General features: G+C 41.5%; 1 protein-coding gene across 1 annotated transcript in view; it reads right to left on the minus strand.

The window, feature by feature from the left end:
- Window positions 1-4,149: 4,149 nt before the first annotated feature.
- FAM120A (family with sequence similarity 120 member A) overlaps window positions 4,150-22,055 on the minus strand; it is a 56,639-nt gene continuing 38,733 nt past the window's right edge. The window contains exons 8-17 of the mRNA XM_066596506.1: window positions 19,386-19,467; window positions 19,021-19,242; window positions 17,409-17,583; window positions 15,513-15,762; window positions 13,012-13,126; window positions 11,400-11,609; window positions 10,905-11,088; window positions 7,713-7,851; window positions 7,224-7,323; window positions 4,150-6,175 (exon numbers count right to left, since the gene is read on the minus strand). Of these exons, the coding sequence (XP_066452603.1) occupies window positions 5,864-6,175; window positions 7,224-7,323; window positions 7,713-7,851; window positions 10,905-11,088; window positions 11,400-11,609; window positions 13,012-13,126; window positions 15,513-15,762; window positions 17,409-17,583; window positions 19,021-19,242; window positions 19,386-19,467 (1,789 nt within the window). The 3' untranslated portion in view covers window positions 4,150-5,863. The remainder of the gene's footprint in view (window positions 6,176-7,223; window positions 7,324-7,712; window positions 7,852-10,904; window positions 11,089-11,399; window positions 11,610-13,011; window positions 13,127-15,512; window positions 15,763-17,408; window positions 17,584-19,020; window positions 19,243-19,385; window positions 19,468-22,055) is intronic.

The following is a 22,055-nucleotide window of genomic DNA, read 5'->3' on the forward strand; positions in this document are numbered from 1 at the left end:
TGGGGCCGTGGGGACCCTCCATCCTCTAGCCCATGGGGGACCCCAATCTTGACCAAGATTCGTTGACCCTCCTCCGGGGACCGGATCACGAACAGCCTCTGGTTGATACGGACCGAGAGAACAAACGGAAAGTTCCATCGATATCTGATGCCAGCCTGTTAAAGGGCTGTCATGATTGGGCATAGATCTCTTTTCTTAGCGAATAGCAATGATGCAATATCTGCAAAGTTCCACACTGACAATGGAACCCCCCGTGAGCACGTTCAAATCTTGTGCAGTTACAAGCATCCAGTCCCTCACTTCAGAATAATGTAGTTTAAGCTGTTTAGAGAGAGCGCGGTGGTTCCTGTCCATGTGGAAAGATTCCAGGGTTACCTGGGGCAATAGAGCAGAGAATAGATTTATAGCCATTGCTTTCAGGTTGCTGATATTCTCCGAGAGGCCTCTAATACAAATATTGGCTCTCCTGCTCCTGTTTTCCAGGTCTTCACACTTTAATTCAAGAGCTTCTACCGCCTTATGTACTCTCTAGTGTTAATTACTTTACATAGTTTTAAATAGCAAAACATTACTATTTTACTGCACAGTCCTTATATCAGGTAATTAATACGTATATTAAAAAGAATAGGACCCTATACCACCCTCTATGGTACCCCATTAGTAACAGTGACCCAATCAGAGTATGTACCATTTATAAGCACCCTCTGCTTTCTATCACTGACCAGTTACCTACCCACTTATACACATTCTCACTGAGACCAAACATTCTCATTTTGTATGCCAACCTTTTATGCGGCACAGTATCAAACACTTTTATGGTCACTATTTTCCCCAGGTGCCCCCACTCTGCACCCATTATTCTGTCAGGTCTATTAGTTAATATTAAATCCAAAATGGCCGGTCCTCTAGTTGGGTCCTGTACACGTTGGGTGAGGTAATTATCTTTAGTAATTGATAGAAAGTTGTTACCTTTATGAGATTGATGGGTTTCGGCTTCCCAGTTTATGTCTGGATAGTTAAAGTCTCTCATAATAATTACCCCATTGTGATTTGCTGCTTCATCTATTTGCTGCAATAACAGATTTTCAGTGGCTCCTGTTATATTTGGTGGTCTATAGAAAACCCCTATGAGGATTTTATTATTGTTTTTCCCTCCATGCATTTCCACGCAGAGGCTCCACATGTAAATCTCCCTCACATATATCTTCCTTTAATGTAGGCTTTAAACAAAATACAACCAGGTTTCCGTTATTCCCATTATGTCGAAAGTTTTCCTCAGACATTACTTCTAGTTTGTCTACTTTCTTGGTTTACTACCGTGTTTTCCCGAAAATAAGACACGGTCTTATATTATTTTTTTGTCACAAAAAGGGCACAGTATCTTATTTTCAGCAGGGGCTTACACTCACCTGGTCCGCAGCGGCCCGATGGGTGTCCGGCGGCAGCGCGGCGTCCTCCTCGTCTCACAGCTGTCTTCTGATGGTGACAGGGCTTTGAATACCTTGCCTCCAGCAAAGCGAGCGCTGTGATTGGCTAATCGAGCGCTGGCAGCCAATCATAGCCGGCGCTTGATGAGCCAATCACAGCCATTCAGTGATGTCATTTACTGAATGGCTGTGATTGGCTGCCAGCACTCGATTAGCTAATCACAGCGCTCGCTTTGCTGGAGGAGGGGTATTCCAAGCCCCGTCACCAGCAGAAGATCAGCTGTGAGACAGGGAAGACGCCACGGACCAGGTGAGTATTGATTTTTTTTTTTGTGGGGCACCTCAGCTAGGTCCTATTTTCGGGGGAGGCCTTATATTTCAAGCCTCTTTCAAAATCCAGATAAGTCCTACCCCAATAGTAAGACCTATTTTTGGGGAAACACGGTAAGTAATGCTGATTTTCTTTTTTTTTATAGCTTCCCCCTCCCACCTTTTGGCTGGATTTTGTCCAATCGGATGACTCTTAGCAATATGTATTGTTCTCCCGCATGGTGCACTATCCATGGGATCAACTAGAGTTGCTTACAGTGCTGTATTCTACTAGCTTGTGGTATCGTTCATTACCATGTAACTCTTTCAGGTCTGGTGCTTGAACTGTAGAATACCCCACATGGGCTAGTAAGCTTGCGCCTGGATGCTGGAATAGATCAGGGTCCGTCAAGGGCAGAGTTATCAGAGAATGTAACATACTGAACTTAAATCAGCACAATATCATAATTGGAGTTTAATCAGGAGGATGTAATATTTTTTACCTACAAACTAGGTAACCATTACTCTGATTGGGGAGCAGCTAAATTCGAAATGGCATGGAAACCAGAATGCCACATTTGTATCCCAACTTTTCCCCGGCTACCCGAGATCCCTTAGCACTATATCATGGGGGACACGCAATTTATCTCACAGTGCTTTATCTATGCACAGCCAGGCATTAATTGAGCAACCAAATCACATCAGCACACATCTTTCGCACTGCTTGTGATGTTTACTATTCTGAATCTCATGTTGATTTACCGGATACTATTATTTGCTAAGATTGTACTCTAACATCTTTATGGTCAGGTCTGCATATTTATGTGAAGGGCCCATGATGAACCTGCTAATCGCAGAACACCAGGATTTTCTTTGCTGGACTTTTAACATTTTTTGCTACAAGATCTTGTTTTACTGAAAACAGTTCTAGTACTATCGTTTGTTGATCTTACTCACGTACATCACACTTTTTTCTGACCCTCTCCATAGAAGTATTTTGGTACCCTATATGTCTTGGTCACCACAGTAGAGTCAACAGGGTTTACCAGCGTAAAAGCAGAACTAGGGGCCACCCTTTTCAAATCAGGCAGTAGGGTATAGTTAGGACATAACAGGGACAGCTTTCTCAACGAGAAAGTTTGGCGTTTTAGGACTGCTTGGATTTTAATATGCAAAATTAGTTTCTTTATCCAAAGGGAATTTAAAAAACAAAAACAAAAAAACCTATCTTTTATTACTTCTAAAAGGGGGGTCTATACTTTACTGTGCAATACTGTACATTTGGCTTCGGGACCTTTTACATGGCATGACTGTTTAGCGTTGGGGCGCCCAATAGTTGTCCCTGCTCATGGCTCTTGTGCTTTCACACAGGAGCGATGATTGATTAGTGAATGGAGGAGGAGAGGGCCGGAGATCTTCCATCTGCCAGTCTCCATCCACAGAAAGCAGGCTGCTCTTCATAGATGAACAATTGCATGCTTACACAGGTCGATCGCTGTTTGGTTTTTATACCTGCAGAAACTGAATGACGCACAAATTGTTGTCCATCATTCAGTCGCTGGCAGCATTTACACTGAAAGACTATGCTTCAGATCCCTGTGATCCAGCAAGAAGATAAACAATGTTCATCTAGTATAAAAGGGCCCTTAGGAGGAATTCAAACACCAGCATTTTTGTAGAAATGAATACAGGTGACAAGGCCATTAGGACATAATAGAGGGGAGTCTTACATTTAGGAACCCTATCTCATTCACAGTGGCTACAAATGGGCATCTCTGTACGACCCAGACTGCAGGTTGATATGGGCACCATATAATGCTTATTTCTCCTATGTTGGCACTACGGAACCATTGAACACTTATTGCTGGTGTGCGCAATGGACTGCAGCTCGGAAGGAAATAAAATCTGCGTTCTAGGTGAATGTATAGTGGAAAATAAATAAAAGTTAACTTACTTCGTAGACGAGTCCCATTTACCTAGTGGACTCCTCTACGAACTAAATTAACGTAATTTTCCACTATTCGTTCACCTAGAGCATTGGATTTTATCAACTTCTATTCTGTTTCTTATGACCGAGGTGTTCTCATACCTTGGTGTTCCTTCTGCGACGCTCTCACCGTACTTCAAGGAACCGGTGCTTTGGACACACTACTATATACAAAGCCTACTTGGACTGGCGGGGTGGAGCATTCCACACCAGATGAGTCCTCTTTTAAATCAACCAATTGTATCATTGCTTGGAGCACTATCCATGTATTTATCTCTGACTGACTACAGCTCATCACTGGCAGTAGGGCAGCCGGTGATTAGAAGATCCTCTAACTGGATGTGTCAAATGTGGACAACCTTTTTAAATGAAGACCAAGCATAAGGAGAAGACAAAAGACACCAGAAGAAATACAAGAAGCCTGGATTTATACTAAAAGAATAAAGATTTTTATTAAGCATTGTAAGTTGCATTCAATAGCCTTCAAACATAACGCACCACAATCCACCGACTTCCAGTCAAAGCCAACAGTAGTTCATTCTTGCACAGTCCATGAGTTGGGGCAAAACTCTTTTCAACTTACATTAAAAATACCTACTCAGCTCTTGCGGGCAAGGAATGGGGGAGTTACACCTCATTTCTGATCACTAATGAGTGATGAAGAGCATCAGGAGAATTATATGAAAACGGAGAGAAAGAAGTGATTTGGGATTTTTTTTTCTTCAAAAAGTACATTTAAAAGTTTGGAAACACTAACAGAAACATCAAAATGATACAGGTGTACTTTGGAGGAAGGAAAAGGCTACATTCCTGAAAGAGCAAACGTCAGGAACCAGCAAACCTGTCCTGCTACCAAGAAGTGGGGGTGGGGAGGATTAGAGATCAAAGCACTTTATGATTTTTTTTTTAAACACAGAATTTATAGTTTCTAATGTGAAAACAGCAACAAAGAACAATAATGCAATACAGCAATGGATACACCAGGGAAACGTTGATATTTAAACGGCTAGATAATTTTTTTTTGTTTTTAGGATAAATGCAACAGAGGTCAATAATCACAAAATTTTCTTTAAAGGTTAGAGAGAGATCAGTCAATGACTAAACATAAGTAACATCTTTCATAGAACTATTACTGATTATTAGTTTTTTTTTTTCTTGTTTTGCAGATGGGCACAGAACTTGTAAGAATGGTAGAAATAGGACAAGAACATGCATAATATTAACTACACACCTTAAAATGATGAACCATGCAGGTCAATAGTAGCACTAATGGTCTACGTCTGATTCAAAAACCACACAACTTCATTGATCACGGATGCATGGTATAACAGTATCACGGAAACTTTGAGAACGCCCGTTTTTTCGGTTCGGAAAAGAAGACGAAAAAAAAAAGGTCAGTTTCTTTTTTTTCCTATGATTTCTAACTTGCTTGAATAGTATGAGTAATGAATATTTAAAAGATCAGCAAAAATCTGCAAAGGTTACACTATAATTTTTGTGTCCCAATAAGTTGCACGTCTCAGTAGAAAAAAGAAAAAACCACGTCAACAGCGATGAAATAATAAAGAATGAAAAGAAAAAGAATGCTTGTGCCATATTTCATTATCGTAACCTGGAAACCAAAGTTTCAGATTTTTTTTCCTTTATCTTGTGACACAGTAATGTAGAAATCAAATATAATGGCATACATATGGTGCCAGATACTACAAATTATATTTAAGCTATATATATATATATTTATACTGAAAAAAAAAAAAACTGCCAAAAATTTGTGTTCTGGTATTGCAAGAAACAGAACAAGCGGTTTTATTTTTGTCTTTCTTGTTGTTGTTGTAACCAGTTTTATATCTCTGCGTATGTTTCTTTAAATATGGGAGTCAAAAGCTCTTCTTATCCTCAGCTGTGATTTATCCCTGTAGCGTTTTGACTACGAACTGGTTAAAAAGTAAAATAAAATCTTTTCTCTTTTTTTATTTATTTATTTTTTTTTAGCCTGACATCAGAAGAGGGATCCAAATTTCCAAATCCTCATTTTTCGCTTACGGAAAGGAAAAAATGTACGTAACTGTAGGCTCTCCACCGTTCCAGATATTCCTAACCCTGAACTGTCCAACATCCTTCACCCTCTAGAAAAATAAGTTTACTCTTCTTTTTGCAAGACAGCTGCCTCAAGAGTCTCCTCTTCATGGCGTCCGCTGTCTGGAGCTAGTGCATTTAAGTGAGGATTTGTATTGCACTGTTTAGAGTCACTACTTAAGGCACTTTCAGAGTGATTAGAAGGCCGGACATCTCCTGAGCCCCCATTTATCTGGGAAGCTTGTGTTTCCTCATTCGCCACTCCGTTCTCGGTCAGAGATCCATCTGAAGACACAGCGGATGATTTGGAGTCTTCGGATTGCGTCTTAAGCTCTTTGGCCACTTCAGCTGCAGAAGTGGCATATGCCGGCTTGGTCTACGGATAAAAATACAGATAGACAATCTCTGATAAGTAGTATGAGCCAACGTAGACCACATTACTGTACCGGCAGGTCAGCCTGTAATACAGTAGGTTGCAGAGACATTTTTGGGCTGGTTAATCTGCATTCTGTAGGAACTCAGACAGGGGGAGATAAGATGTCCATACGTCATTACAAATATCATTTCGTTTGGGAGTTTTGCCACAGCTGATTTTTTTTTCCTTTGAGGGGTGGGGGGGCAGAATATGTTTCAATATTGTAGATTTTTAAGCACTTTTTTACTAATCCTATTATCGTATTTATAACCCACAAATATTGTTAAAGTTTTTGCTTTGCCATAAGTTGTTTTTTTTATCAACATAGCTGCATGTGGGTTTTTTTTGCAAAATGAGTAGTATTTCTCTATGGCTTGATTGTGGGCCATAATAGCCTTTTGATTCTTTTGAGGGGTGAGGAGTGGGGAAAAAAAGCAATGCCACCATTGTTTATTGCAACATGTTAACTTTATTCAGTTTGTTACAATTCTGGTGATATCAGATAGGTTTTTAAACAGTTTTGCAAAAAAAAGACCCCAAAAACTTGAAAGAAAATGGTATCTAAGGATTAAAACAACCCGCCAGACGGCACAGATTCTCTGACTACCTGATGACACTACGTGCTGTTTTGATTGGTCTGTCCTGCCCATGTGAGCAACACTGGCCAGAGCAACAGTCAGACAATTGATGTATACTATTATACAGTGTGCATCAAGCAGTCAGAAAAGCGCTGCTGCCATCTTTATCCAGGATCAGAAGGTAGCTTTAAGACAGTGTTGCTATCTTCTGAGGTCTACCCTGTGACAATTGCTGCGTATCATGTTCAATGGTAGTCATGTGGCTAGTATTACAAGTTATATTTTAACAGTAGGTTGAACTTTCGGTAATTTCTGTGCAAGATGAAACCAAGTATATTACATATGTATGGTAGGTTCCCCCGGCATTTTCAATTTAGTGTAGATGCACATACTAAGTCCTCCAGAACATTCAGCACAAGTTACTTATGTACCTGAGATGGCCCTTGATTCTTGTATCCTCCTCTTCCATAGTATTTGCCCCCTCTTCCAAATGTTCTTATAACTGGGGTTGATATAACTCCTCTGGGACGTCTGCAAACAATCACATTTCTGAAATTCCATAAAAATATTCTCTTCTAAAAAGAATCAACCTAATATCATCGCTGAGAAACTCCCTAAATGTAAGATGATCCATCATTTAGACCTAGCACTTTCACATTGTGTTATTGACCTTCGTATCAGATAAGATTATTGAAGTTTATTCCTCTCCAAATGTTATTCTGCTACTTGAGAGATCCGGATGAAACCCATAACTTTATCTAGATGAGGTAGGGTCGGGTGTCCAAGCTGGGCTCTCCAGTTATGTAACTCTACCACCCAATATATGCCATGACAGCCAGAGGTAAGAAAGACATCAAGCATGAAGCCGACCGTATTGGCCCAAATATTAATACGTTAAACCTGAGACGGACTCTACATACCCTCTATTTGGTCCACCAACAGAAACCACCTGCAGTGGAAATGGTCCTCTGCCACGGCCACGTCTTGTTCCTGCCCATTGTCCAACCACTGTCCCAGCTATTTCAAGCTTCCCGCCCTGAGAAGGAATGGGCTGGACTCCTGAATAGAAAGGAACATGATACAAGTGTTAATAAAATCGACATTAAACATGGTAACGTGGTTCACGGTGGGCTCCAAGAGATCCACAGGGTACATCTAAGTAGCTTTAAGGGTTGGATTTGGACAGTCAGTTTATAACGATCCTTTTCGCTTCACCTTTCCAATATGTATACCAAAGCATCAATAACTTGTTGTCATCATCTAGCGTTGTTGTCTCAGGACCTTTGAACTCATTGGATTGCCACAGGTCTTAAGGTTTGCATTATTATGAGCTCAATAGTGTTTACTATTCTCATCGATTTTGTTACTTTCTTCCTTACCAAAACATGCGATCAGCTCAGAAGATTCCTACTATGATCTTTATATTGGACTATGAATTAAATAAAAGCTAACAACCACCAGCAAGTCATCATATAAAGTTACAAACACTGTATTATGCCTAGCACGGGAGGAAGTGCAAAACTTAATGAAAACTAGAAACTGTGTAAGGATACATCGGCACAAATTTTCTATACAGATTGTCCCATGTGCAGGAAAATCCCTATACGTTATATGTGGCTTTGTTGCGTATTTAGCCATAGATTTCACCCCATGTACTGTAAAGGGTTTAATTCCTGGATAAAGTGACATGATGCAGATTTAAAAGGGTATTGCCATCTCGGTTTTTCATAACCGAAATGAGAAACCACTGCCATGGCTACTAGTCACCTGGCCAGAGCCTACGGAAACAGCTGTTTCTGAAGCTTTCATCGATGTGAATGGGAGTAAGCTCTTGGCTCTTTCCAACAGGTGGTTGAAACAGAGCAGCTGGGTTTTCCCATCTCAGCCATGAAAAGTCAAGATGGGAATACCCCTTTTAGATCTGTGCCGCATATCGATTTCCACATGGAATTTTTTCATGCAGTATGTGTATTACTGTGGATTTTCAGTTTGCAAAACCGAACAGAAAACATAACTATCCTGGGTGAACATATCCTACCAGTTTTGCCTGAAATGTTTCTTTTTAAAGCAGTGACAAGCAAGATTCTGTATCAAAAGATTAACAAAAAGGAAAAATCCATCTAGGGCCTGGAAACTAATGTCCAGCCCGGCTGGCCAACTAACCTGAAGCAAGGCCCTGCTAACTTGAGCAGATCTCCGATAGGTTGTGCCAGCAGTGATCGTTCCTGTGTTTTTACAAAGGAATGATCATAGCTCAATGAATGGAGGCGGAGCGGCCCAGGGATCGACCCGCCGGCCTCCATTCACAGTAAACAGACAGTTCTTCATAGATGAATGACTGCCTGTTTACACCGGCCACTATGTTGTTTGGTTTCTGTATGCAGAAAGCTGAAGAATGAACGAGAAGCAAATTAATTCTCATTCGTCGTTCAGTCGGTGCATGCATTTACACTGAGCGATAATTGTTCAGATTCTCGTTGGATGTGGGAATCTGAACAACTTATCGGCCCTAAGATAAACTCGAGGCTTAGACAACAGAAAAAAAAATTACCTACTAATTTAAATGTCCTCGTGGTCTAACGAAGTGGAGGGGTTACAATTAGAGATGAGCGAGCGTACTCGGAAAAGCACTACTCGCTCGAGTAATTTGCTTTATCCAAGTATCGCTGTGCTCGTCCCTGAAGATTCGGGTGCCGCTGCGGCTGACAGGTGAGTCGCAGCGGGGAGCAGGGGAGAGCGGGCGGGAGAGAAAGATCTCCCCTCCGTTCCTCCCCGCTCTCCCCTGCAGCTCCCCACTCCGTGCCGGCACCCGAATCTTCAGGGACGAGCACAGCAATACTCGGATAAAGCAAATTACTCGAGCGAGTAGTGCTTTTCCGAGTACGCTCGCTCATCTCTAGTTACAATCATTAACTTTAGCGTTCTAGTGTAGAAAAGGGGTTAATAGTTAATTCCTGTTAAACCTAGTGTATCTATTGAAACAATGATGAATGCATCTTGGTTCCCTTTTTATGTTTGGCCAACCACATTATACATACACACATACCCAAACACAGCTCTGCTACATGCGCACACACAGAGCTCTGCAACAAACATGCTAAACATGATTTCATAAATAACATTAAATCCCTGCGTACAAGTGTAATGTATTACCTACTAGAAGTTCTTCCTGCTCACATGATCCTTCTAAACCTGTCTCCTCCCAGCTGGGACTACAAAAGGTTGTTCTGCTACTACAGGAACTTTCATCTTTCCTGTCAGTGTGGAGTATTTAGAAGAGGGAGAATGAGCACCACGGGGGAGGATGTATGTCTGTGACAGTGAATTTTTCCAGCTGTGATTTCCTGGATGGCAATTCTCTTTGCACTGATCAGGCAGGGAGAGGGAGAATTGTACGGCCATGGTATATAAGAATTGCTGGGCCGCTCTCACAATGATCTAGACAGCATGCTTTATTAGCGCACTGTGGTCATGGAGCTCTGGCAATACCACACACCTCAGTCTCGAAAGTATAAGAAACTAAAACTTTTCAGCAAGATTTTTTCTTGCTAAAAACTGCATCTTATAGTCTGAAAAATAAAGAACTTTCTCTGTTGCTAATGTAGGAACTAAATCTTTCTTTAGTTGCAGGGTTACATGAGCCGCGTACAAATTCGGTGCCCTGTTATCGCCAGGTGACCTCATCACTGGGACAGGACATTGGCAGGCAACAAATTGCCAGAGAAATTTTCCCTGTCTTCATAGCATCGGATCCCTTCTTCAGTAAACATCTGCATAGAAAAGCCACAAAGGTTTGTGCAAGGGCCACTTACGCAAAACTTTTGCAACTTTTCAGTCTTCTGTGCCAGCTCAAGCACTTTTTCAAAAAGTGGATGGGGCTTGTCGGAAAGTAGCATAGCGGCCTCCTGGATTGACAGGCTTATGTATAAGGTTAAAAACGGTCGTAAATTATGCCAGAAATGTTTTCGTGGTCAGAACCAGGCGTATATTTCTGTGAAGGCGCACGGAGTGTGGGTCTCTTTATCTATTGAACGCACTGGAGGAAATTATACTAAACCCAGTGTCGGAAATGCCGAACTTAGTAAATTTCCCTGGTTTTCACATACACTCACCAGAGAATCCTCTTCCTCTACCTGGAGGTGGGGGCATTGGTCCAAAAGGTCGTGGATACATAGCAGCAGGATAGAAAGGCATGGCAGGTGGTGGTGGGAATGGCAGTGGGTGGTTCTGCCTGGAAAAGTGTAGCCCTTCCAGGATGCTTTGTCTCATCTTATCCACCTTGGCAGCTTGTTCTGCCTGCAAGAGAATAAAACATTACTTAGCGGCAGCTGTTAGTGTCATCATCATCCTAAGACAATATGAGGGGATTCTCATTAGTCTCTAGTCTTATCTTGACTAAACAGAGTCTCTCTCTTGTTCCTCTGCACAATTTCTGAACACGGCTATATATATTTCTAAGTATCTTCAGACTGCTTGGTCTCTGAGTAAGTTTATTCAAAGAGAACCTATGGGAGTAATCCCATGTAATGCCTACTTCACATGATCTATACGTAGAGGATAATCGTTTTTGATTGCACAAGCACTTACCTGACTCTCTGGTCACATACCTGACCATCACAGAGGTCAATTAGTGAGGCCTTTTCCCTGGTGGCTTTAATCAGCTTGCTCTGAAACAATTTTCCATCAAAATACATCCAGGGACAGCAGTGCTCCCAGGGAATGGGCTGTCCGCAGGCATCGTTGGCCAGGAGAGCCATGTCCACTCCACTCATGAATAGGGCTGAGAGCTGAATCCCTCTGGGGTCCAAGTTATCAATCTGTAATGACACGTTTGATGATGATGAGTGGGAACTGGCCAACAACTAAATAGTCTTATCTAAGAGTGAAGGTTCTACGAAAGAAGAAATACCAGCTGAACAATGTTCTTGAGACAATATACAAACTAGAAGAGCGAATTAACACTTTGTAGTCGAAATCCGGTTTTTCCATGAAAACTGGAAATAGACAATTGGCAAAAACACAACAGCAGGCTATCTCTATTGGTATATCATACATAAATGGGCCATGTCAATGACATGTCATTTGGTGTACACAAACCCCAACTCAGCTGGTAATTGGCTGTAGTATTGTCCCTGTGAGAGCACGTCACAGCTGGAGCTGGAAGAGTGCAGCAGGGGACGGGATACCAATGGAGCGGGACCTGCGGGGAATCGGGTGAGGCCGGTATGACTACTTTTTATGTTTTTATACAGTTCTGTGCAAATGTAATTTTTCTCTCTCCAGACTTCCACTTTAACCAATTATTTTGTGAGTTATTACAAATTGAAAAAAAGAAGAGAACAGAATTAATTGCAAAAACTAAAGATCAGAAACAATAGAAGTCATCATTAGTAACCAGAAACAAAAAAAATCTTAAAAAGAGGTTTTCCAGGTTTGGGATTCTTTTCTTTTTGACCAGCAGTGTCACCCCCTTTCCATCAGCATTGGCTATATAGAGGACTGTGGGTTTTGTAAGGAGTGGAGGGCAGCAGATGATTTGGGATAAAATATATATTAAAGGGGTAAGTCTGGATTTTGGACAAGGAGCTTGAAAGGTTGCTGCAGGACCACACACTAAGCAACACTAATGCTACATCTTAATAGTTACCTTTGTTGCCTTCTATGCTACAATTCCCATCTTGCATGGTTGACATCTAACCCAGGCTGTTTTCTTCCCATGTATTTGGCTGGCTGCTGAAGAACAAATCTCATCCCTCTTGTATATTTCATATTGTACTCCCTCACTGCTGAACCTCTCGCATTATTTCCCATTTATACCCTACTACAACTTCAAGTGCTGGAACAGAGCATACTTCACCAGCAAAGTGATGTGGAACTACAGGTTGCAACCCTTGGCAATGATCAATGAACATCCAGTAGATGGTGCGTGATTACGTGGGAAACGACTAAAAGTTTCTTTTTAGTAGTTTCCAACGTAATCACGCTCCATCTACTGGACTAAATATGCTGTTCATTGATCATTGCCGAGGGTTACTTAGCGGCAGCTGTTAGTGTCACACATATATACATACGATTTATACTTTGTGCCACATATTTTGAATAGGAGACACATTTTATATACTGGAATACCCCTTTAAATCTATACTTTGTAGTTAATAAACAAAAAACAGCAATTCCAGAAAACCCCTCTACCGCTCTTTAGAATATAGGAGCATTTACCTTGAGTTCTTGAAGTTGATCAGGTTCATAAAGTTTTGGTGACAGTGCTTGGGCAAGGAAGGCATCAAGTTCCTGGCGACGGAGTATTCTGATGCCAGGCCACTGCACCATATATCTATGCAAACAAACACAAATGAGATGTGGAGATAAATCTGTATCTTAGTATTACAATCCTGATTCCAAAAAAGTTGGGCCGCTGTGTAAAATGTAATTAAGTGAAAAGAAAAAAAGGAATGCAATTATTTGCATATCTCATATAACCCTATTTTATTCACAACAGGACATGCAAGACATATCAGAAGGTGAAAGGGAGGCATTTTTCCATGTCATTAAAAAAAAAATAAAAAATTAACACTTAGATATTGATGGCAGCAACACATATCAAGAAAATAGTACAGGACCATGTCTACCATTGTGGAACATCCCCTCTTTTCACAAGAGCAAGTAAATGTCTGGGAAGTGAGGCGACCAATTGCTGGAGTTTGGGGAGAGGAATGTTATCCTATTCTAGTCTGATGTAGGATTCTACCTGCTCAACACTCCGGGTCGTCTTTGCTGGATTTTTCGTTTAATAATCTGTCAAATGTTTTCTAATGTTGTAAGGTCTGGACTGCAGGCAGCCAGCTCAGCACCCGGACTCTAATGTGAAGCCATGCTATTGTGATGGATGCAGTATGTGGTTTAGCATTGTCTTGCTGAAATATGTAAGGCCTTTCCTGAAAGAGATGTTGTCTGGATGGGAGTATATGTTGTTCTAAAACCCCTATATATTGCTCAGCATTGATAGTGATTATCAAGATGTGTAAGCTGCTCAATCCATAGGCACTAATGCCACCCCATACCATGAGAGATGCAGGCTTTTGAAGTAGCGCTGATAAGCTGGATGGTCCCTTTCCTCTTGAGTCTGCAGGACAGTGTCCATTGTTTCCAAATAATGATATCTGGAAGTATTTCTGAGCCCATGCAGTGGTTTGTATTACAGACTCATGCCTGTTTACAATGCAGTGCCGCCTGAGGGCCCGTAGACCTCAAACATGCAATATTGACCATTGGCCTTGTCCCTTCTGCACATGAATTTCTCCATAGTCTCTGAATCTTTTGAGGATATTATATACTGTAGATGGTGGGATATTCAAAGTCTTCACAATTTTACGTTGAGGATCATTTTTCTGAAAGTGTTCCACAATTTTTATATGCATTTTTTCCCAGACTGGTGAACCTCTGACCTTCTTTGCTTTTGGGAGACTTCGCTTTTCTAACATATTTTTTATACACTGTCATCTGACTTAAATTCATTTTCCAGCGGTTTCTTATTAGTACCATTTTTGCAGCCTTTTGTTACCCATTGCTGCCATCAGTTTCTAAAGGGGTTCATTTTCTAAAATGAAATGGAAAAAAGTTTCACTTTCACCTTTGTTCTATTGTGAATAAAATATTGTTACGTGAGATTTCCAAATCATTGCACTCTTTTTTTTCTCTTTACATTCCACATGGTGTCAGAACTTTTTTTGGAATTTGGGTTAGATACGGTAATACACAATTTTTTACTGCGTGACATACACTGAATGACCACTTTATTAAAGGCATCCATTTAATAGCGCGTTTGACATCCTCTTGTTGCATAGATTTCCCTAGATGTTGAAATCGTTCTGCAGGAATATGGGCCCATACGGACCGGAGTTACTAACATGCTCCGAACAGCGGACAAGAAGGGTTCTTTAATTTAGGCTGCTTTTGCAAAAAATTCTGACCTTCCATCAGCAGGGTGCAACAGAAATCTGGATTCATCTGATGTTTTTCCACTAGTCAGTGATCCAAGTTTTACTCTCTTTTGCCCACTGGAATCTCACTTTTCTGTTTCTCTCAGCAATGGCATTTAAACTGGTTAAGTCCACATGATCCCCATTGGCTGGGTGTTTTTCCTCAATTACACCATTCTTGGGTACACTATCTGCACTGTTATGCAAGAAAATCCAACAAAAGTTTGCACTTTTTGAGAAATTTCCTGCTCCAGCGAATCTAGCAGCAACAGCCAGGCCTTGTTCAACGTCATTCAGATCACTCGATTTTCCCATCTAATGTGGATTCACATTGAAACCTATACACTGAAAACTTGCTCACTTGATTTTATACTGCGCTCTCAGGAATGGGCAGGTGTCCCTCTAAGTGGCCATTCAGTGATCTGCAACCTGTGGCCCTCCAGCATTGTAAAACTACAACTCTCAGCATGCTAGCGCAACCTGCAACTGTCTGGGCATACTGGGAGCTGTAGTTTCACATCGACTGAAGAGCCACAGGCTGCAGTCCATTCCTTTTACAGAATGGTGCACAAGTCTCTTCCCTTATTACATGTATGTATATGGAATACCTTGGTGACAGACAGAACCACACATTATGTTGCATAGTGGTATACAATATAATTGAAAGCACAGTTGGCAAATTAAGATCCAAGGATTGTTCTACAACATGCCAGTAGTAGTAACAAAGTATAGGCAACATACCGTAAAACACAGCATAGCACCATGAGGTGAGTGGGCACATTGGTGGGATTGAGCATGGCTGGTGTGTCAGATCTCATACATGCCAGAAAAGCTCTCATCCTCCGGTTCTTGTCCTCCACTGCTTTTCCCAACCAAAGTTTCTTCAGATTTGGGCAAGTCCATTCCCTGAAAGCAAGGGCCTCCACTAGCTCCGGGGTCTGGGGGGACTTTCCTTTGTAGGCGGCCCACTCCTTAATAATGACCGGGAAATCTAAGGTATATACAGCAAAATTAGCTCTGCAGAAATGTACGTTTTAGTTAATATTTGTAATACCCATAATACAGGGTGCACTCAAAAAGATGATCCAGCGCGATATCTCTATATTGGTGTCCTATATTGAAACAATAGTGTACTTGAATAGGAAGACATGGGTGCGCTGCATAATGGAATGGAACATGAACATGAATTTCAATTTTGTATTGTGACCCTGTAAGAGATACAGAGTAAAACTCAATCGCAATGTTAAGGAATAGCATGTTAGAAGCCCAAATCCACTTTCCATGTCTTTCACAGTCTTGCGGCACTCGCTGCTATGACTGAAGGAAAGTGCACTCGAAATGGCCTTCTCCCACTACAATAGGGGCAGATCATCCAGGAAGCCATCTGTAGGAGATTCAGGTACCAAACTGCATGAGAGTCCCTGGAATGAACACCGGTCCAACGACGGCTCCATGTATGTATCGTAGAAGGAGGCGACTTCCAGTACACTTTCTCTACTTCAGCCATAGCAGTGGTCCCCACTTAGAGAGTCACACAAAGTGGATTTCTACTTCTCACATGCTACTCTTCAACTTTGCAAATGGGTTTTACTCTTTAACAGGGGCCACATCACAAAACTGAAATCTATGTCCCAGGACCCACAGGGGTCCGAGCACCATACAATTGTGTAGCACATCCATATCTTCCTATTCACGTACCTCATTTTAATTTCAATATAGGACACCAGTAATGAGATATAGTGCTGGATTGACAACTGGATGCTACCATTCTAGGGTGTGTTCCTACACTCTAACGCTGTCCAATCATTGCCGCTAGCGTCAGACTGCAAGAGCCAAGTCTCTCCGTCAGGATAAATGGCAACATCCAAATGTCTATACATTTCCAGGAGGAATAACCGGAATGGCACAACACACAGTGTGAGAATAAAACCAACATGGAGCCTGTAAACCAAAGTGATATAAGGGACAATATACAGACACTTGGTTCAAGAGAGCATGCGAACTTCTGAGTTGTATGGAACGGTAATATGGCATGGAGCACTACTGTACATTGATAAACCTCGGATTTCATATGGAGGCATACAAAATTTTCTGCTTCAAGGGTAGAACCGCTCAAATACAGAGCCATACAGGGCACCCCATAGCGGCCCAAAGAGTACCCAAGAATTTATAGTATGAAGTTGCAGGAAAGGACTCCAAGGCTGGTTGTATACTGTATAGTTTTACTGATGTGGATATAAATTTTTGAAAAGTTGACAAATTGAAAGTGTTGTATAAAAAAACAATATATTTTCCAGCTCCTTCCAATTCATTTGAACAAGGCTGAGCTGCAATACCAGGACACAGCCCATATAATAAAGAGTACTGCCGTTACTCGATAGAGAGTGAAATAAAAAACAGAAGTCTCATTGAAAGCCCATTAAAAAGCATACAGCTCTCCTTTGAAGAACTGATCCTAGGGAGTCATTTGTGTCCATGAACAAAGCCATACAGCCTATAGTAAGTGGATCACTAGAAGAAGTGCTGCTGGGTGTCATCTTTAGCTAATGTGATGTGAAAAGTTCACCAACAGTACTCAACTGATGGTACTGTCCCTTTAATAAACTAATCAATTCCTAATGGCTCTCGATCACTTACGTTCTGGAGGCATTCTGTTCTTTCTAAATGCCAGCCGCTCTGTTTTCTTCCTGCTTTCTGCCAGGCTGAATAGGACTCCGTAGACGTACTGGCGCACTGGTCTGTATAGTATTGCGGCAGGCGGGAGGTCCTTGTTTGCTTCATCTTCAATTGTCACTGGAATTTTTATTTCTCCCTTTTTGTATAGATAAAAAAAAAGCAAGTTAAAAACTGACACTGAAGCTGAGCTTAAAGAATAACACAGTCCTTTTGCACGGGATAACTGTTGAGCACTTAACATCCCACAGATAATCATTCCCGTGTGACGGAGATCTCTTCTGGCCGCCGGCCTCCATTCAGAATGAACAGGTCGTCGTTCATAAATAAACATCTACCTGTTTACACAGGTCAATTATCATCAGGTTTTTCTGCCTGCATAATAAGCAAACGAATTGTCATTCAATTGTTGACAGTGGTTAGACTGAATGATTATCGTTCAGTTTTGCACAAACCAACAACAATCTTCCATGTAAAAGGGCCCTAAAACGGACCATAACATCCTCAAAAAGAAAATGTATCTATGCAAGGCTCTGCTCACATCTGCATTGGAGCCTCCAAAACAGGTCGGGTTCAAAATGACAGACAAAACAACATAGTATGCCGAGCTATTGACATGCCATGACGGAAACCTGATGGATCCCATTATAGCTCACGGAGTCTGCGGAGTGCTGTTCGTGACATGCCAGATCCAGCGACTCTCATTGTTTTGCGCCTATACCCGAGCTGAACAACAGAAATCCAGTATAACATGTATTAGTATAGAAATACTAAAGCTGACCAAACATATTAGATAAAAACAGGTTGCTAATTAAACAACCATTGAACGATCGATCGTCTGTTGAGCCGCCATTACACAGATGCAGCTATACACATTTCAATTCATAATGGCGGTCACAGCTCTTCAAACTGGCCATACATTTAATGAAACTAGGCGACGAATTAAAGATCTTTCTGGGAATATACCTTCCAATAAAAGATCATTCATTTGACTATCGGGCGAAAAACTGAAAACGCAGCTGACTTCTCTCCAGACAATGGCAGTCTACCATTGGTCAACTAAAAAGATCATTTATTCTTAAATTTCACCCAAAAAACGATTCCTTTAGTTGAAATTGTCCATTTTAATTGACTGTAGTCTAATATGTATGAACATTCAAACAAGTTTGAAATATGGCTCATAGTTAGGAACCATAAGGAATAACTTTCCCTTTACTAAACCTATAGACAGAAAATGGTGAAAAACCAGTCTGATAGGTAAATGCAACCTCACACGTACAATATCACATTTATTATACTCATCCCATTATTTTATATGGCTTACTTCTCATGACAAGCACCAATAGTGCTCAAAACACAGCACCTCACCAGGAGAGGAAGTATTAAACGCTGTGCTGCAGTGTACTAGATTGTAAAATGTAGCTAGTTTCACCGCCAAGGACCGGTAGCTTCCTCAGTTGCCAGTCTTTAGTGGTGAACTGCGAGCAGGTGAGCAGTTCCATCTACACATCTCACCAATGCTATTTTACCAGTCCCAAGCATCAGACATACTGTCTGCAGGAAGGCCAGAATATACCTTTGTTAGGATGTGAAAGATGTAGGGGTACATTAACCCCTTCTTGTGGCGATGTTCTGCTACCCTCAACACTTCTGGTGCTACCGGAGGTAGTGGAGGAGTTGTGATATCCATGTGGTTCCTGGTGGGCATGGAAAGAAGACAAGGTATCTGTAGACCACCCGGGTTGTTTTTCTTGTCTGGGGCCTTGGATCCTGATGGGGCAGGAGAGGGATTTTCGATCTGTGTAAAAAAAAAAAAAAAGGAGTAACAAATAAGGTATTGTGAAATCTTGCCTTTATCCAGACAAGACTTCCAGTTGTGTTGTGTACCATGCATGATCGCCACCTTCGAGAAGGACACAACGTGGGACAGGGCAAAGTTACCTTGGCTTGGTCTGTGGCATCCTTCTTTGATTTGTCAGATTTATTCTTTTTATCCCAGTTTGGTCTGGTCCCGCTGATGTGGCTAAAAAGGAAAACATGAATAAATTAGCAAAAACTGAAAAAGGATATTGAAACAACATGCACGGATGAAATGAAGTACAATCCACCTATTTCGTAATGATATGGCAAAAGTGCTTCACTCTGAGGAAGTGGGAGAGCTGCCCACAGAAACCAGATTGTTTCCTTCATTTTCATGGGGATGGCTGAAAAAAAATGGGACTTCTCACTCCACTTTGCATTTGCAATAGTTTTGATAAATCTCAACCCCGCAGTTCTCCGGTCCTCCACTAGTCTTTGTTTATTCTGCAGCATGGTGAAGCACCAATTTACTCACTTCACCGCTGCAGCCAGTGTTAAGGCCCATTTACACGTAACAATTATCTCTCAAAATTTGTCCAAACAAAACAAAAAATGAGCAATAATCGTCGTTACGTGTAAACGCTGCCATCGTGCACTTTGTCTGAACAATGATTTTAACGTGAACTTAAAATCTATCATTCAGCCCCAGAGAAAAAAGGTATCTCTCAGCAGACCGCATGCTTTGTTCTCCACGGGAGTTGGGAGATGACATTGTATTCTGCCGGGAGCCGCGTTAAGAACAATGCAGCTGTGCACACAGCTTGGCGTGTGATTAGTCACATGCGGGGCTCTGCAAACAGCACCTGGAGGCCCTTTTACATGCAAATGAAGATGCCAAAGTGTTAATGGGCATTATTGGCCATTAACACTTTATGCAAAAAGATAACTAAAACTTTCAATCTTTCAATCGTTTGAAAGATTATCTTTGCATGTAAATGGGCCTTTACTGGTTGCCAGGGTTATATGGTTGGACGACACAACATTGCTGCAGTGATATACACAAAGACCAGGTGGAGACCAAGGAACTGTGGAAACTGTAAGGCAAGTACATAATTTTTTGTAATGAACCAAACATGGTTTAAATTCCTACTACTAGACAGAAGAAAACTGATATGTTCATATTTCTTTCAAGGGGTTCCATCTAGGGGTTTTGTCATAAATGCTTGAAACCAGATTGAATCCATCATATTCAATGGGCTCAGTCAATCACTGCTGATTTCTGTCATTTGTCAGCTCTGGCATGCCTTTTAGTTATTCTTCTGTTCCATGAATGAACAGAAGAATGGAAGTTACTAAAGGAAATATGAAAAGTTATTAAGGGAATGTTCATACAGCTTAAGAAACGGTCAGATCCACATCAGATATTTTGGAGTGGCTCTGACACTAAATTTGAAGCGGAACTCCGACTCTCAGCCTCCAAGTTCTGCAGCAGATTTGTATGTAAATCAGCACACAAAATTTAGCCCTAGTCAAGTCAATGAGACAAATCTGTGTGTGACTGTCCAATGTGGTAGAACGAAAAAAGTTTAGTACGGTGTTAGCCAGTAGAGCAAAGTGTGATTGTTCTCAGCAAGAGAAACCACGTAATCTTGTAAATATAATACGTTTATTATAACAAAAAGACATGATGTTATAGCGAGATTTCAAACCTACTTAGGGTTCTTCCTCTGGCTTAATGGAATAGATCCGAAGAAGCATACATATATATATATACACATACATATGAAAAAGGCACAGATATGGTGTGATTAATTTGCATTTGGGAGTACAGGTTTATAACCATCTTTGACAATCTTAAGGCCCATTTAGACACAACGATAATCGCTCAAAAGATGTCGCTTAAGCGACTTTTGAGCGATCATCGTTGTGTCATTTACAGTGCAAGATGATCGCTCAAGATGAGCAATCACCTTGCGCTGCCAGCGAAGGATGCAGAAGACAAGCGGGATGTCCCCACTTGTCTTCTGAACCCAGCTGTTCCCCGCTCTGAGCGACCGGCTGTTATACAGCTGAGCGCTCGGAGCTGAGGATGCAGAAGACAAGCGGGGTGTCTCCGCTTGTCTTCTGCATCCAGCTGTTCCCTGCTCCGAGCTTCTGGCTGTCATACGACTGGGCGCTCGGAGCGGAGGATGCAGAAGACAAGCTGGGTGTCCCCGCTTGTCTTCTGCATCCAGATGTTTTTTTCACGGAGCGCTCGGCTGTATAACAGGCGGTCGCTCCATGCCGGGTATGGAGAACAGAGCTGGACCGCTCTGTTCTTCATACCCAGTGTGTTTCGAGGGAGCAGGATACAGCTGAAACAATAGTATCAGCTGTATCCCGCTGTGAATCCCTGATAAGGCTCATTGTCGTCTTTCAGGATGAAGACGACGATGAGTGATGGGAGAACAACAACTGCACAATGTAAGTGCAGTTACACACAACGATTATCACTCAAAAGACGGCTTTTGAGTGAATTTTGAGTGATAATCGTAGTGTCTAAATGGGCCTTTAAGACTGGAATAAACATTTGGACGTGGTTTTATGCATCAGTGGATATTATAAAAAATCTATTATCATGAGATAACACGCTGGCCTGGTGACCCCCTAACACCAATTTAGAGACCATAAAACTTTCACATCCCTTATCAGTGCACTAATTAAGTATTAACTCCTCTACTCATCCTGTTCTGGTACCGTTTGAGGTACAAATTAAACACACCATGTCTGTGCATATATATTTATGCGTCTTCAGATCAATTCTATTTAGCC

The sequence above is a fragment of the Eleutherodactylus coqui genome, chromosome 3, assembly GCF_035609145.1.
Source record: "Eleutherodactylus coqui strain aEleCoq1 chromosome 3, aEleCoq1.hap1, whole genome shotgun sequence".
In the NCBI taxonomy this organism is placed as follows: domain Eukaryota; kingdom Metazoa; phylum Chordata; class Amphibia; order Anura; family Eleutherodactylidae; genus Eleutherodactylus; species Eleutherodactylus coqui.